General features: G+C 47.0%; 1 protein-coding gene across 4 annotated transcripts in view; it reads left to right on the plus strand.

Moving 5' to 3' along the window:
* The window catches only part of LOC119456179 (atrial natriuretic peptide-converting enzyme), a 608,985-nt gene that overhangs the window by 346,390 nt on the left and 244,920 nt on the right, over nucleotides 1-17,675 (plus strand). For 2 of the 4 annotated variants that reach the window (XM_049660866.1, XM_049660865.1), the window contains exons 4-5: nucleotides 11,665-11,786; nucleotides 11,842-11,906. In XM_049660866.1, the coding sequence (XP_049516823.1) occupies nucleotides 11,665-11,786; nucleotides 11,842-11,906 (187 nt within the window). The remainder of the gene's footprint in view (nucleotides 1-11,664; nucleotides 11,787-11,841; nucleotides 11,907-17,675) is intronic. The other 2 variants (XM_049660868.1, XM_037717807.2) reach the window with 1 other exon arrangement.

Raw genomic sequence — 17,675 nt, forward strand, 5'->3', positions numbered from 1 at the left:
TTAAAACATTTCAAGTCATTACATTTTGCGCTCATAACAACCTTCCAAAATTCGGTATAGGAAACTGAAATCAAACAAAATATGTTCATGAAATATCAGGGAAAACCACATACCTTTTATTATAATTTGGAGACAGACAGAACTTCAGCGCATACCCGCCGCGGTGGCTTAGTGAGCTAAGGCGTTGCGCTGCTGAGCACGAGATCGCGGGATCGAATCCCGGCCGCGGCGGCCGTATTTCGATGGAGGCGAAATGCAAAAACGCCCGTGTGCTTGCGTTGTAGTGCACATTAAAGAACCCGAGGTGGTCAAAATTAATCCGGAGCCCTCCACTACGGCGTGCCTCATAATCAGGACTGGTTTTGGCACGTAAAACCCCAGAAAGAAGGACTTGAGCGCAGTGCTGTCTTGAATAGCTGTTCGCTACTGGGGCATTGTGCAGTTTACAACAGCGACAGTGCCAATATTAAATTACTATCACTTCACACGACACTGCATCACAGCTAGCACAGAAGTTGCTGAAACGTTTACATCACGAAACGAAGAAGACGCCGGGGCATTTGCGAGCACGGTGCAGGTTGGCTATTTCAGTCACAAATTACGATTACACATGGGGCTGGAAAGTCTTCTTGTATTGATGAATCAGCCACAACACAGCATAAGCATAAACAGTAGCAAAAATAGCTAAATTGCTGACAATTAAAACACGACCAAACACCCCTACATCGCACCGACCATGGTGGCGTGGCGAAGGAAGGGATGTCGATGACGATGGTCGCCTCTTTGGCGCTACTCGGATCACTGCAACAAGGAATGAAATATATTTCATACTCTGCCTATCCCATTTATAGTGCAGGATGCAGAAGTATTAGGTAGGGTAAAGTGCAATAACCATAGCTTAGTCAGGTCTAGGTTTTCTCACAATTTGAAGAGAGAAAGAATAAAATTAGTAAAGAATAAACAGGCCAACCTAGACCCAGTAAGGGTAAAAACAGACCAATTCAGGTTGGTGCTCGCAAACAAATATGCAGCTTCAGAACAGGAAGATGAAGACAACATAGAGGTAATGAATGAAACCGTAACTAGGTTGATCTCAGAAGCAGCAATTGAAGTGTGAGGTAGGGCACCAAGGCCACCAGTAGGCAAGCTCTCCCAAGTAACAAAGGACCTAATAAAGAAACGGCAAAACATGAAAGTGTCAAACTCGAGAGATCAGATAGAATTTGCTGAACTGTCGAAACTGCTCAATAAAAAGAAAGTAAGGGATATCCGAAATTATAACGTGGAAAAGATTGAGGAAACAGTAAAATATGGACGCAGCAGGAAATCAGTGAGAAGAAAACTTTGCACAGCACAAGGCAAAATGTATGCACTGAAAGATAAGCAGGGTAATATCATCAGCAATTTCGATGACATAGTAAAAGCAGCGGAAGAATTCTATACTGACCTGGACAGTTCCCAGAGCAGCCAAGCTACTTTCATTCGTAGTAGTGATGAACAGGATACAGAGGCTCCTTCTATAATTAGCGATGAAGTTAGAAGGGCCTTCAAAGTATGACCAGGCGAAAAGCTGCTGGAGAAGATGGATTAACAGTCGATTTGATCAAAGATGGAGGAGATATCATGCTTGAAAACTTGGGGCCCTTTATGCGCAATGCCTCATGAATTCAAGTGTACCAGAAACCTGGAAGAACGCCAACATTATATTCATCCATAAGAAGGGAGACATTATGGAAGAATTATAGACCCATTAGCTTGCTTGCAGTATTGTATAAAATAATAACCAAGATAATTTTCAATAGAATCAGGGCAGCACTTGACTTCACCCAACCAAGAGAACAGGCTGGCTTCAGGAAGGGATATTCTACAATGGATCATATTCATGTCATCACTCAGGAAATTGAGAAATCTGCGGAGTACAATGAACCTCTCTGTATGGCTTTCATAAATTATGAAAAAGCATTTAATTCAGTAGAGATACCAGAGTCAGAGGCATTGCGTAATCAAGGAGTACAGGAGGCATACGTGAATATCTTTGCAAATATCTACAAGGATTGCACAGCAGCATTGGTTCTCCAGAAAAAAAGTACAAAGATACCTATCAAGAAAGGGGTCAGGCAAGGAGACACAATCTCTCCAATGCTATTCACTGCATGCTTAGAAGAAGTATTTAAGCTCTTAGACTGGGAAGGCTTAGGAGTGAGGATGAACGGCGAATATCTCAACAACCTTCGGTTTGCAGATGACATTGTCCTATTCATCAACAATGGAGACGAATTGCAGCAAATGATTGAGGACCTTATTCGAGAAAGTGTAAGAATTGGATTGAAGATGAATATGCAGAAGACAAAGATAATGTTCAATAGCCTGGCAAGCGGACAAGAATTCAGGATCGCCAGTCAGTTTCTAGAGTCTGTAAAGGAGTACGTTTATCCAGGTCAATTACTCACAGGGGACCCTGATCATGAGAGAGAAATTTACAGAAGAACAAAATTGGGTTGGAGTGCATACGGCAGTCATTGCCAAATCCTGACTGGGAGCTTACCATTGTCGTTGAAAAGAAAAGTGTACAATCATTGTATTCTACCGGTGCTAACATACGGGGCAGAAACCTGGAGGTTCACAAAGATACTCAAGAAGAAGTTAAGGATTGCGCAAAGAGTGATGGAACGAAAAATGTTAGGGCTAACGTTAAGAGACAGGAAGAGAGCTGTGTGGATCAGAGAACAAACGGGGATAGTCGATATTTCAGTTGACATTAAGCGGGGAGAATGGAGCTGGGCAGGCCATGTAATGCGTAGGACGGATACTCGGTGGACCATTAGGGTTACAGAATGGATACCAAGAGAATGGAAGCGCAGTCGAGGATGGCAGAAAACTAGATGGGGCGATGAAGTTAGAAGGAGGAGGAAGACACTTTATTTAAGGTCAACACTAAGGCCCAGTATAGAAGAGCGTTTGCTCCGCTAAGGCCTGCTGATGATCCGCTGAGTCCGACGGAAGCCAAGCACTCCAGGAAGGAGGGGGAGGGTAAAGAAAATAAGGAGAGGTAATGGCAGTGTTACATGAGTACAGGGAGAGGCGTTCGACCTGCAGGCTGATGATGATGATAGTCGAGCGCACCGGCGCAGCCAACGTAACCGGCGGCTTCCGACGCGCCCCGACGGGCCCGGCGCTGAATTGGCTCCTGACTAGAGTGTACTAGAATACGGTCGAGTGGGACCAGCGGCTGGGGCGGCGCATGCTTTGCAGTGAGGCGCCCGACGTGGAAAAATACTGTGACGGCGCTGCGGTCAAAGTGGATTGGGTCGCATCAAGGTTGCGCCGTTGGAAACTGCTGGCGATACTGCTCGGCAGGGTCATTCGTACTACTTCGCGCGCTGGTATTTGCGTTCAGACCGCTCAATTGGGGTTCATAATTGCATATGACATGTATTTATGCCTTAACAATAAATTCTTTTCTTTCACTTTTTATTTAATTTTATTTTCTAATGCCGCTCAGTGATTGCGCGTGGATTGCGGCCGCAGTGTCGGCTTTCATTCTACAGTGTCATTGTACAGTTCTCTTTGGAGAAGAAATATTTTTCTCGTTCTTCAAGCAGCATGTATCTCTCGTGTGTATTGTTGCCCATATAGTTTTCTATCAGTAGGTCTTGCGAAACGCAGACGAAGCAACATATGTAACCTTCCTGCTTGCCGCTTCAAACAAGTAAAGCATATCTGCCCCACCCGGCGCTTTGTAGTCAGATTTACGGGAAGCATTGTTATACATTAAAAAAAAGAGTAAACTGCAGCGCAAATTCCATTCAAGTTTCCACCTTTCTCGCGTAACAGAATGCGGAGTAATTGGTACGGGGTTATTTATTGCAGTCGGACCTCGAGCGCCGAAAACGGTTTTAGTTAGTCATTCTGTATGCTAATCCTTGGCCGCAAGCCGTACGTGGAATTTTTTTCCAGTCGATACTTGAAATAAGAAAAAAAAAGAAAAGAAAGCCTGCGCGATAGCCTAATTGGTGGCTACATATATAGTGGATACAGCGTTGCGCTGCTAAACTGGAGGTCGCTGGTTTAATCCAGAGGGGGGGGGGGGGGGGGTATTCTGTTCCAATTAGTGGACTGTCCATTTCGACTGTCGCTGATTGGCTACTGCTTCACGGGCAGGAAAGAGACTGACTGGCACCTTCCTGTACGTGAAGCAGCAGCCAATCAGTGACAGCCGAAATGGACAGTCCAATAATTGGACTCTTACAGAGTACCGCCCCAGGTCGCGGAATTCGATGGGAATGAAATGGAAAAAGACTCGTGTACTTCTATTTAGGTGCACGTTATAAAACCCCAGGTGGCGAAAACTAAACCGGGTGCCTCATAATCATATCGTGGTTTTGCCACATGAAACCGTAGAATTTGCTTATATTAAAAAAAAAAGAAAAAGAAAAAAGCAGGTGGCTGAGTTCTTCGGCTTATTTCTGGGGGTGTAAACAAGATAAATTATTCCCGAGTCTTATTTCCGAGAAAAACATGTTACGCTTATCCTATATTTCATACATAAATGTATATAATGCTGTTGGATCCCAAATGTATGACCGCTCAACTCAGCAGCTTGTATATTATAAACGGCTGCTTTCAATTATCCTGTGGACTATCATAACGACCATAATGAAACAATTAAGAGCCCCATGTGGTACCACATGGGGCACTTAATTACGTACACTCTAGTAGCCACACGCGGCGCCTCAGCGGCAGAGCTCCGTTCCGCCCACTTGACTATTGTCTAGTACACTCTACAAGTAGAGTGTACTAGACAATGGTCGAGTGGGCCGAACGGCGCTCTTGTCTAGTACACTCTACTGCCGCTGAGGCTCCGTGTGTGGAAAAATACAGGAGTAGAGTGTACTAGACAATGGTCGAGTGGGCCGAACGGTGCTCTGCCGCTGAGGCGCCGCGTGTGGAAAAATGCAGGAGTAGAGTGTACTAGACAATGGTCGAGTGGGCCGAACGGTGCTCTGCCGCTGAGGCGCCGCGTGTGGAAAAATGCAGTAGTAGAGTGTACTAGACAATGGTCGAGTGGGCCGAACGGTGCTCTGCCGCTGAGGCGCCGCGTGTGGAAAAATGCAGAAGTAGAGTGTACTAGACAATGGTTGAGTGGGCCGAACGGTGCTCTGCCGCTGAGGCGCCGCGTGTGGAAAAATGCAGGAGTAGAGTGTACTAGACAATGGTCGAGTGGGCCGAACGGTGCTCTGCCGCTGAGGCGCCGCGTGTAGTAGAGTATACTAGACAATGGTCAAGTGGGCCGAACGGCGCTCTGCCGCTGAGGCTCCGTGTGTGGAAAAATACAGGAGTAGAGTGTACTAGACAATGGTCGAGTGGGCCGAACGGCGCTCTGCCGCTGAGGCGCCGTGGGTGAAAAAATACAGGAGTAGAGTGTACTAGACAATGGTCGAGTGGGCCGAACGGCGCTCTGCCGCTGAGGCGCCGCGTGTGGAAAAATAGTGCGAGGGCGCTGCGAGCGAACTGGATTTAAAGCCCCTTGATGTTAGAAAGTAGCGACCCTCTCCTCCGCGCGCGCGCTTTCCTCCTCAATTCTCCTCGGATTTCTCCCCTCACCGGGCCGGCGCGGCGCTGAACCCTCCAGTGGCTCTCTGCAGCCGCATTAGAATCAATGCGCGCGCTTGTTTATTCGGCGCTTGTTTATTCGGCTTGTTTATTCGGAAGTTATCCCTTGTGAAACTGTCATGACGAAAGTATGTTTCCGATAGAACGTCGTGACATTTTTTTTTGAGGACGCTTCGATAAATACAAGCGGAAGCGCTCCGAAAAAATGAGCACCAAGCAGTGGCTGAGCTGTTTGCCTCTACGTCGCCACTTGTGTTGTCCGTAACGCGGAGGTGTATTGGGTGCATACAATATAAGCAGCGTAGAGTATAAACGAGAATTTGGTTCAAAATCTTGGCTCTTAAAAGACTCAGAGAAGGTAAACAAGAAGAAATGTGATAGTTCACTTAAAGTGAATTCGCCAAAATGAGTGGGCCAAAAGCCTTTGTACCAATGCCACTGTGCAAAATACGTGCTGTGTTTGCGAAACAGCCAACATAGAACTTTACGCACGCGCCTGTATTTACACACTGCATGCACATTTGTATTATACATGTAACTAAAAGGAAGCACCACTTATCTACCTATATATTGCGGTTCATGCCTTCGCAACATATACGTAAAGAAAAAAAAATGCTCGCAGTATTGAAACGTTGTAAAGATACAATAAGCACGCAATAAGAGTAAAAGAGTTCCTTGGCTTCACAAGTATCAGGCGCAAGGATCACACGCACACACACACGCACGCGCACGCACATACACGCACACACGCACGCACATAAACAAACATGCACACACACATACACGCATGCACACAACTACAAAATTGGAGTTACAGGCATCAACTCACAAATTACATACATTTGAAAACTAACGCACGCGCGAAAACACAAAAAGCTTTGTCACGGCTCGAAGAGTCAACGAACATTTCAGCCGACTCACTTAGAAAAAAAAAACTGCATGCACAGTTATCGGTGCTCTGTATTGAACTGAACGAAGAACCCGGCTGTGCGAAGAGCATTAAAACCTCCATGCAACTTCATCCGCAAATGTGAGGAAAGCTGTAACACTCACCTCGCAAAGAACGGCGTGCTTAGAAGGGGCGAAATCCCTTCTCCCGATGTTATGGAGCCACTGCTTCCGACGCACGACATTCCGTTCACCTCGGGGGATATAAAATAAGGCTTGCCCTTTCTCTGACCTGCTGCTGCATTGAAACGCGCAGCAGCAAGGAATTTTCACTGAGAACGAAGCTCAGATTCCTACGAAAGGATGGAAAAACTTGGGAAACACACGTTCGGAGCGGCAGGGCGACCACCACTTGGACTGCGCATGGCGAGCGTGAGAAACTAAAGGCGCGCGAAAGCAAGTTCGCGCCGTTTTCGTGACGTCAGGGTCACCTGACGGGGTAGTATCGCGCGCCGCAGCCATTCAGCGTGGCGCATGCGCTGCCTCCGCGAAAGAGGGGGAGAAAAAGAGGAGGTTGACCTAAAACCCCTATATAAAAAAGTAGCGTCACGCTTTGAAGAATGCCGCCGCCTCCTCGCACACCCTGTCCGAGGCCGACGCCGCGTCGGTATTGGCCTAATGGCATCACGTGGACCGTCGAGCCCCCGGGCGCTGGCTGCGTTTGTTTACCATCACGCTCCATCGCCAGTTTCGCCCGAGAAGCGTCTACCGACTGGCGAGGAGCACGACGATAGCGGCGAACACAGTCGGCGATCGTCGAATCTGATCAGCGGCGAAAGATAAACAAGTGCACGTGTTTCAAGCGGTGTAGGCGGCGCAACGGTCGAAAAAGGAGCGCGAAAGAGAGGAGAAACGAGGAGGAGGGAAGGCGGAGGAGGAGAGTGTCGCTACTTTTATTGCGATAGCAATTATATCGACACTTCCACCGGATTTCTGCCGTCGCCGTCGCCGTGAGGTTCCGTATAGATAAAATCTTCGCCGCGCGCCGTATGCCCGAGCGGAAGCGTGCGGGGACGCACGCTGTCAGGGAGAGCGAACGCACTCAATCTTCCACGCGCAAGCAAGGAAGCGGGAAGCGAGCGCCGGAGGGAGCGGGGGGGGGGGGGGCGCATTTCTACTCTGCCAACAACCGCGCTCGTCGCTCGCTCGCACCGTCTCTTATCTCCACACGGCTCTGACCTTTATGCGCTGTGCATTCGCCGCTCAGTTTCCGTTGAAGCGATAGACCGCACGTACCTTCGCCCGCTGCGGCGTATGCTTGCTGCCAGCGTTTTGACAGTCGTTGTCTGCAGTCATTCAGTGTGATCTATTCATGTTTGTTTGTGCGCGCTCACACCACAGTTAGTAATAGTCGGGCCACATTTTCCAACGCACGCTACACATGCAATGCTGCCCGGATCGGCAGTGCAGCGCTACAGGTGTGTCCCTTCGCACGCGCTGCCCACGGGAAGCGCTTCTCATGAACACCACCGTTTCACAGGCGCCTTCTCGAGGTCATCGACTCTCTCTTCATGTCGGTCTACTTACGGAGCAGCACACCTGCTTACTTAATCAGCTCATGTTTACTACAATTCATATTGCTACCAAAGCCGCTCACCTTACTTCGTATGGCATTGCTGTGTTGCTATCGCATTCATTGCTTCGCCCTTAGGGCGAAACTGTGACATTTTTTTTCTTTTGAGGCTGAGGCGAGCTAGCGACTCACCGCAGCGGAAGCGCCAGCGTGTCATTGAACTATAGGAGTGGCGTATGTCTTAATGTGATCATAATTAGGCTGTTATTGACGACAATTGCTCCAGTAGGTTCCTTAGGAAGGTGAGCGAATAAGATGGAAATAAATGACAATGCCACAGAGGTTTCAAAAGGAGCTTCAATTGACCAAACAAAGCTTGTTTCAATGGATGAAGCACTATGGTCTGCACACAGTCGTAATGTATAGCAGCATATGCGAAACCTTTTCACAGAATCATTCGCAATTCCGTGCGACACCATGTATTCATATCCAACAGTTCTCAGACAAGACAACATTGCCCCACATTATCATTTAGAAAACAGTTGACTTAAAATTTTGCTTCCCGTCGGACGCTAAGAGCCTGTGTTACGAAGAGTGAACGAACACAGCGCGCGACGTTTCTTCGCGGAGCGTTCTGCCTTTATCGGCACGACGAGAGACAGCGCATCGGATGCCGTAGCGTGAACTTGCACGATAACAAAAAGCCTGCACTCACAACTTTCGCCCATGAATGCCGTGCGCTAGGCCACAAAAAGTGAAGCGCACGCCACACTTTGAACAAACATGCAAGGAGAAAAAAAACTTGGAGGACGCTTAAGCTTCGCCTTTCAGAGTAGAACGCGATAGCGTTATTGGGACCCATTCGCATCACATCGTTCGCATACGGCAAGTAGGCTTCATTCACTGCAACACTGAACGTGGGAAAGCCAGCTTACAAAGACCAAGCTTACACCGATTACCTTAATGTCGGCTTCACTTTTAAGCTGAAATTCATTGCTGGAAAGACATTTTTCTAGGGGCAATATAAGTGGTCTTATATTAAAATGTGAAGGCCCTAGCACCTTTTTTATTATTTTATTCATTGTTTGCTATTGCCCCGACGCGCGCAGGTCTGGTAGAATTGTTTGAATTTCCTCGTAGCCGAATTAGGTTTTCTCGTACATTCAAATTACAATCCGACGCCGAATGGTAAAGTCGTACTTTACCATTTTTCTGACGGAATTCACTGTGAGAAATTAAATTTTTGTTCACCAAAACCTTGCACCACGTGGAGGGCCTGCGCGGTCGATGTGGTTGGATGATTTTCTCCTCCGCCCACGTTCACACGCTGGTTGCCGACGCTGGATTTTCTGTGGCACGGGGCCCAAAACGCTATCGCGTTAAAGCTCGGATGAAACCGTGAGCAACGCCATTCCGCATGACGTAATCTGGGTTGCACAGTCTTGCCAAGTCTTGCACCAGAATCACTGGTTGGTAGGGGTCACCAAGAACGAACTAATAAATTGTGAAATAGAAACAAAATTAACATTTATTTAATGAACTATTTGAAATGGAATATTTGCTCGTATGACAGGATTCAGATTTTAAATTTTCGAACATTTTTCACATAGGTTTCCTAGTTTGAGTATTTCTCGCCCCTCACCTATAGTCGCGACGTGCACCACTCACTGATACCTCCGGTGATAGGTTTTGGCATGCTTTTCGTTACAAGCTTCGCGACATATTTAGATGGACCTTGGCGTGGGCGCCTTCGCGGAAAATGCATTGTGGGTCGGCGTGGCCAATGTGCGGATGGAGCCACGTCGGAGCGCGTTGGCTGCGTCGAACTTGTCTCGCCAACGTGACGTGGCGGGCGCGCTACGTCACACTCGCGCGTTTACATTCGCAGCGCGCCCATTGTGCGGAAATATGATCAGTCATGGCAAGTTTTCCGGCGGTATTCTGGTGTTCCCGTATCCGCCCACAGCTGCCCTTCTGGCCGACGTACTTGTTTCCCCAACAGGATAAAGTGTACAGGGCCACTATTTTGTAGCGATGCCTTTAAAGAAATAATGCCTTTTCGCGCTTATCGCGCGTTGTCAGTGGTCAGAGCGACGGTCCGCTCACGATATCAACGTTGATAACGCGAGCGGACCGTCGCTCTGACCACTGACAAAGCGCGATAAGCGCGAAAACGCATTATGACATTAAAGGCATCTCTACAAAATACCGGCCCATCATACGTTACAAACAAGTTGCTAATGGTTACCGCTGCTTCTTATCACATCCACGTGGCATTTTCTATACCAGCACTTTATCTCAAGCACAAACTGGGCAGTTTTAAAGGGGCAGAAAACGCGACATCAACACTGTCGAAACCGACTCGTTTCCCATTGTTTCTGACATTGTGGCTAATCTGTAGGATGTGCGGCATGACAATAATTTTCTTTTTTATCTCTCGTCCCGCGGTCAGTACAATCCCGACCATCGTTATCGCAGTTGTTTTGCATGCTGCCATTCGCGGCCGACAATAGATGCCCAGGATAACAAGCGCCCAGCGGCGCGAGTCTCAAAGCTTTTGTTAACAAAGTGCGGGCATGATTTACAATGTTTTTTTTTTTCGATAGCAGTTATATGCAGATTGCAGATGAATGTTTGCCGTTAGCGTCGCCGTGAAATTGCACATGAAGTGCAAGTGCAATATGTGGTCCTATCGCGCCCCGTATGCTGTGTGTGCTAGAGGAAGCGTGCTTGGGTGGGCCGAGAAGGATGGTGGTTTGATGCGCGCCCAATGTTAAAGGTCACGTGATAAAGCGTGTGAGTGGTACCGTGCGCGCGCTAGTGTGGGCAGTGGGGCGCACGTCTCCTCCTCTAGCCCAACCATGCCTGTCTTGGGAGTCGGCGGGTTCAGACGCTGGGCGAGCCGAGGCGGCGGTGTGCCCACTATCTTCGCATGTGCGTAGTACTCTATAGGTAGATTTGGTGCGTGCTTATTGACATGTTGTACCGAAAGGGCAAAAAGAAGTGACACAATGGACAGGTCATAGGTGCTATTATACTGCACAATGACATGTTGCGGGGCTAGTTGGTATGTAATGAAATGATGTAGTGCAAGGGCACAACCAACAACAAGAGCTACACAGAACACGTCACAGGCGCTCTGCACACAGACATGTTGCTGGGCTAATTGGTACGTAAGTAAATTAGCTAGTGCAACGGCACAACTACAATGAAGAGACACACAGAGAAGGCGCTACTGAAAAAACACCTGGTATAGGCGATAACATTATAACATGTTTGCGTGACCTGCAGTTTTAGAAAGAAACCCCCTATAACCGATAATAAAGACGGTTGACGTCAAAATATAGCGAATACTCTCGCTGTCCGCGGCAATAAAATATGTGATGGCCTTCATACTGCGCCACTCTTTACTGTCTGGCGGAATATGATATAGGCGTTCAGGTGCCCTGAAATTTTTAATCGCCTCTCGTGCTTTGAAATGTGAAGTTGAAATGAATTTAGGCAACCCATCCTCGAGCTGTTGAGCTAGCCGATGGGTCAGAAAGAAAAGCTTTTGTGGCTATTGGCGCAAGATGAAGCAGTAATTGAAGTGTGCGCAGAGCGCGTCTACCGGGGAGCCTTCACGGTGGTGGAAGGGGACAAGTTCAGCGACAGCCTGTCCAACAGCCTGGCTGAAGACTTCGTGCACAAGGCGGATGCGTACCGGGCCAAGGTGAGCGCCTGCTGCCGCCTCCGCCGCCCTTGCTCACCGCGATCTCCGCACGCAGTTGGACCGCCTTTTCAACAGCAGCACCTCCGGCTTCCGTGGTACTGAGGTGATCGCTTTCCAGAGGTGAGCCCGTTTCGCATCCCGGCGACTGAGGCAATGCCTTGAAAGTGGCTGTCTTAAAGGCATTTAACTCAAGTGACGTCATTTTTCCTATATAACTGAGAAATATCACCCTGAAAAAACATAAACTTCAGCTGTTGTATGTAGGAGTATATTATGGCTATTCCAGTCTGGTCCGAACACGTAAATTGACCGGCAAATATTTCCAAATGCAATCTTTAGCTAATGCTAAATACTACAAATCTTTTAATTTACACAAGTTTGGAAAGATTGTTATAAACTGTTCGCGATCGCGGCACTGGCTTTCCTGCTTTACTATTTACCAAATGCGCATGTCACAATTCAACCACACGTACTCCTTTAGCTCACCCTGTTTCTGCAAAACAAATCTTCTCGTCTGCCTCTGTTCCAACAAGGCGCTGTTTGACGGTTTCCTGTGACCATGTATTTTGGCACGAAATGAACCGTCATTTTTGGAATGTGTCTGAACCAGAAAAATAATAATGGTGTCATACAACGAATTAGTTCAAGCATATAAAATTGTTGTCAAGGTATTTTAAAGAGTAACAATATTCAGTTGGCACGCCCAACGATCAGATTCTCGTGATTGGCAGGATGCATTGTATGCGATAGTGGGCATACACGCCGCGCATAACTGTGCAGGTAGCATACTGCCATCTCGGCAGGTAGGTTAGCAGTTCTGAGCACGCGTGCCAGGATAAGACCTGTGACGGAAACGTTGTTCGAGGGGATCCGCAGAATTAACGTTTCGAGCCGCGTAGTTCTGCCATCGTGTCAGGCGCATTAAGCCCTTATAGAGGTTCGCTCAGACAACTTGATACCCCGTAAAACATGCATTCCAGGAGACACGCACACTCTAGAAAATAAAGGAGTCATAGGCACCTACGAAACGCATTTACTGTTTTCGAGCCCTTCTGTGACGGTGAAGTGCACAGCATTTTCTCCCTCTGCGGCACATCTTAACTTCATGATCTGCAGACAGAGTAAGCTTGCGCTGCTATGAAGCAACCGGAAGCGGAAAATCTGCCCTGTTGCGGAAAGGGAAATGCTGCTAATTTTCTGCTATTTTGGGGAAGACGAAGATAAAAAAAAATATCGCCAATAACGTTTTCAAGACTGACGGCACATAAAAAACACTGTGCTCTCAGGAACTTGTAACGCGCACTCAAATGTCATGCTTTGCACAGCACTTGGCTCCATTTGGCTTACCAATAGGAGCACGTCGCTGAAAAGCACTTGTACATACGGTCAACAATATCCGGAGAAGCCAAACATCCATTGAGCGACGCACATTCGTCGTGAGTCTTGTGTATGCGCTTCTTACAGCTGCAGATTTAGAGAAAGTTTCCCCTTTCTTGCGCGCTTATTGTTGAGTTCACAAGGAAAGCAAAGTAAAAACGGTCCATGTGGAAAGATTGGAAATCTGACACACGCGTTCTGCGATGATAAATAATGGTCGGGGATCATATACAGACACGCTAAGAAGTAAGACGTAGCCAGGTTCTCTACAGTACGTTAGGAGCCTACTCTGCGTGCGCTCCACCTGGCAATGAACTTAACCTCCGCATGTGGATATGTTAAAAAAAAAGCGGACTCTCAAAGGCAACACCGATGGCTCAAGTCGTAGCACGGGAGTGAGCCTCGATGATATTAACTTTGTGTTGTATTTTTTTTTTTTACTGACTCAGGTTTTTAAACTTTCGCTTTTGATTGGCTCTTTCTATAAGAAAGTGTTTTGCAGTAAGACTCATTGATGAGTGAGATTTTATTGCTTTTGTGGTATTTAGGTAGATTGGCGGTGACACTTAAGTGGGGAGCCTGGTGGAACTTAGTGACCGAATACACATGAGCTCTTCTTATGAGTTGTGAATGCATTAATGTCCAGTTGAACACCGCTGAGTGGTCCTTCGAGTTATGAACTCCTCGCGGGCTAGCTAGGGCATCGAGACGCTTGGTCAACACGTCCTAGAGAGCACAAAGCCGGTGCATCCCTGACGTTCCAATCTGTGACCTTGCCCTACTGCCATAAAATCTAATGCGCACGCTCCCGAGTAAGCCGCGGCAATTTTGACGTAACTGCTTTCGTCACACTGGGCTTGGCAATAGAAATTTCGATCCAAAGTAGCCTGATGTCATAAAGCAGAATGAACAGGCCTGATATCTAGGAGGCGCTGGTTTAGCACAGTCTTTCGCTAACGAATCTATGTATGCTGTTACCTCATTGATATCAGTGTTTTCATTTGTATAATCATTATCATAAGCATAATCAGTAAGGCCCGGATGGCCTTACTGCCGAATTTTATAAGTGTTTTCGCTCCCTCTTGTCAACATTATTACTTCAGGTGTACCGTGAGGCCTTGGAAGTAAGGTACATACCTGCCACAGTGTACGAAGAGCACACTGTCTTCATAGCCAAAAGCAATGATGAAACTAAATTGCAGAAAGTGGACGGATATCGGCCTATTTATTTTTTCAGAGGTATTAGCTAACCGTTTACAAGCCGTGATAAAATCTGTGGTAGGTGATCATTAAGCATGTGGCATCAGAGCTCGGTCCATTCAAACCAACATTCATGTTCCCAGATCGGTGCTAGAGTGTGTAGCTGAGGGGATTGGACAGGTAGCAATGGTACAGCTATATCTGGCTGAGGCGTTAGACAGGGTGAATCACTTGTTCCTGTTTATTGTACTAGAGCACATAAATATCAGATCCCAGCTCCTTAAAGGTGCCAGAATATGTTATGGCACTGGCTCAATGAGGCTCATAGTGAATGGTTCTCTCTCCGATCCGATTAGGCTTTTATCATCAGTAAGTCAAGGATGCCCTTTGTCACCGCTTCTGCTCTGCCTTTATTTAGAGCCACGTTGTATGAGCATTCTGAAGAAACCGAAATTTCCAAGGGTTTAAATAGCCGTTGAATGAGATTCGGGTTCTTGCATATGCAGACGACATGGGCTTCTTTTGTACTGATAAAAATAGTGTAAAGACTGCTCTTGCAATAATAGAGGAATTGTTTGCGGCTTCTGGTGCTAGCGTTAACTTTGAAAAAGTTAAGGTTTTTGGCTTGCACTACGGGCCACAGTGCCATCACACTACGCAGGCATTCAATAGAAAAAAAGATATGCGCTATTTAGGTGTACCTCTCTCACAGTATAGAAATAGCAACAGTCATTGGTCGGAAGAAATTGGTAAAATACGAAGTAAATTGAATTCATGGCGAGGGCGGAATTGGTCAATGTTCAGTCGTGCTGGAGTGTGCAACGTGTTCTTAGTTTCTCGTCTCATGTATGTGCTGCATGTACTGCAGTGATCACGACTTCGCATTCAGGCACTGTATTGCGTATTTGCAAGATTTATTTGGAGCTCGAGTTGTGAATCGATGCGGCGCGATAATCTGTTCCTCCCCCTCGAACGAGGTGGTCTAGAATTAGTCCATCTCTTCGTAAGGCAAATTGTTTCTCGCCTGTTTTTTTTTTTTTTTCGAGACAGTGACCATCCATTTTGCGTGAAATCTTACAGCTCCGATTTGTTCATTATACCCCTAATATAGTAGTGTCATCACATGCCAAAAATGTCCCACATGCTCCTTGGGGCTTTCTCAAGAAGGTCGTTGACTCATTTCTGTAAAGTTAGATTCAGCCTGGAGTACATTTTCACTGCGAGTCGAAAAGCAATTACTGCTGCACTGGTGGACTCAATTTTCCCAGATCCTTTGTAGCATACACATTATTTATATCGGCCTTATCAGGATGTACTTAGGCGGGTCCGTGAATTGTGTATACCTCCTGGAGTTTAAACATTTTTCTTTAAATTGCATTGGGAAACACTTCCTGTTAAAACCTGGTTAAACGTGGGGGGGGGGGGGGGGGGGGGCTGCTTCGTGCTGTGGTCCACGAACTGTCGACTCTGTCCACGTGCTGAAACTATAGACCACGGTTTTATAGACTGTACGGATGTTATATTTTTGGGGACATTCTGCAACGGACGCTTAAAAAGGACACTGACATCACTTCATATTCGATTAGGTTCCGACCGTTTAAGATTACTGGGGTCCTCCCTATGACAGTTCATAGTACTGGGTTTATACAGCCTATCCAGATCTAGACTGAGTGATCTCCATGCCGAAAGCCCGCGATCTACGAGATCATTCTACCGTGAAAGTAAAGTTTATGTAAGAAGTGTGTACGCTGCGCAGAAACCTCCGCCTGACCGGATGCACTTATTGGACGCATGTGTGTGTTTGCCCGAGTGTTCGGTGTGTATGTGATTTAAGCATTCTGCTTACTGAGATAAGTAAGATAATTTACAACTCAACCTAATACCACTAGCTACACTTAGTTATATTCGTAAGTCATCCTAACTTTCGCGCCTGTAAACTGAAATAACCGTTCACTGCACAGGTTGCAATACTTTCATAAGTTGAAATTGCAGTTAGAACCTTGCCTAGTGGTATGGTATGGAAAAGAAAAAAGTCTATTCATTGGTAATGACGAATTCATTTGCATAATGTTGTTTACGTATGCAGGTCTTAAGACTTCGCAGAGAAATAAAGTACAGTGTACGCGCGCTAAACGAAACTCGCATAAACGAAAACGTCTCTTAAACGAAACAATTTTAAAAAAAGTAATTGGTTTTCTATAAAATGAGTACTGAGTTGCGCTCGACAAACGAAACACCATTTTGTGGGCAACACGGATAAACGAAACCGAAATCGGCCATCATTCTGACTTTGTTACCGTCGCTGTCCAGAATCCAATCCAATTCGATCCGGTACGCGGCAGCTGCATTCTGACGCCATTTTGCACTTTGTGTTATCGAGCGTTGGTGCGCACGAGATGGTCTGGTGCGCCGCTTACTACGTGCGTGACTCTCCGCGTGCACTATGGAAGGAACCGCTAAAAAGCGCCCGCATAATGCACTGACTTTAAGCGCCAAAATGAAAGTTCTCGAAGACGTCGATCGCGCCCAGGAGTCCAAGACGGCTATCGCGAAAAGGCATGGCATGCCGAAGTGCACCCTTTCGAGGATTTTGAAAGATCGCGAAAAGATTCAAAAGGCTTACAACAGCGGCGCTTTCACTCCCGGTAGGAAAAGGATGCGTCTGGCCGACCACGAGGACCTCGAGAAAGCACTTTTCCTGTGGTTTAAGCGCGCGCGAAGCTCCAACCTTCCAGTGACCGGGCCTATTTTGGAGGAGAAAGCAAGAGACATCGCACTCCAAATCGGGATTGAAGACTTCAAGTTCAGTGACGGCTGGTTAAGCCGTTTCAAAAAGCGCCATGGCCTCGTCTTCCGCACTATAGCAGGTGAGAGTGCCGCGGTAGATCTGAATGTTTGCGCCGACTGGCAGCAGCAGAAGCTCCAAGACGTCCTCTCAACTTATAAGCCCAGCGACATCTTCAACGTGGACGAAATGGCGCTTTTTTATAAACTTCTTCCCAACAAGACTCTCAGCTTGAAAGGTGAGAAGTGTACAGGAGGAAAACACAGCAAGGACCGCGTTACTGTTCTGGTGGGAGCCAATATGAACGGGTCCGAAAAACTGAAGCTTCTTGTCATCGGAAAAGCAAAGAGACCTGGGCTTTTAAAGGTGTGAAAGGACTCCCGGTATTTTACGAGGCAAATACCAAGGCTTGGATGACCCAGGCAATTTTCGAAACCTGGTTGAGGGAGAGAGATGCAGAGTTCACCAAAAAAGGCAGAAAGGTTGTGTTCATTGTGGACAATTGCCCAGCGCATGGTGAAGTGCGA

This window comes from Dermacentor silvarum, chromosome 1 (assembly GCF_013339745.2).
Source record: "Dermacentor silvarum isolate Dsil-2018 chromosome 1, BIME_Dsil_1.4, whole genome shotgun sequence".
NCBI classification, from domain to species: Eukaryota; Metazoa; Arthropoda; class Arachnida; order Ixodida; family Ixodidae; genus Dermacentor; species Dermacentor silvarum.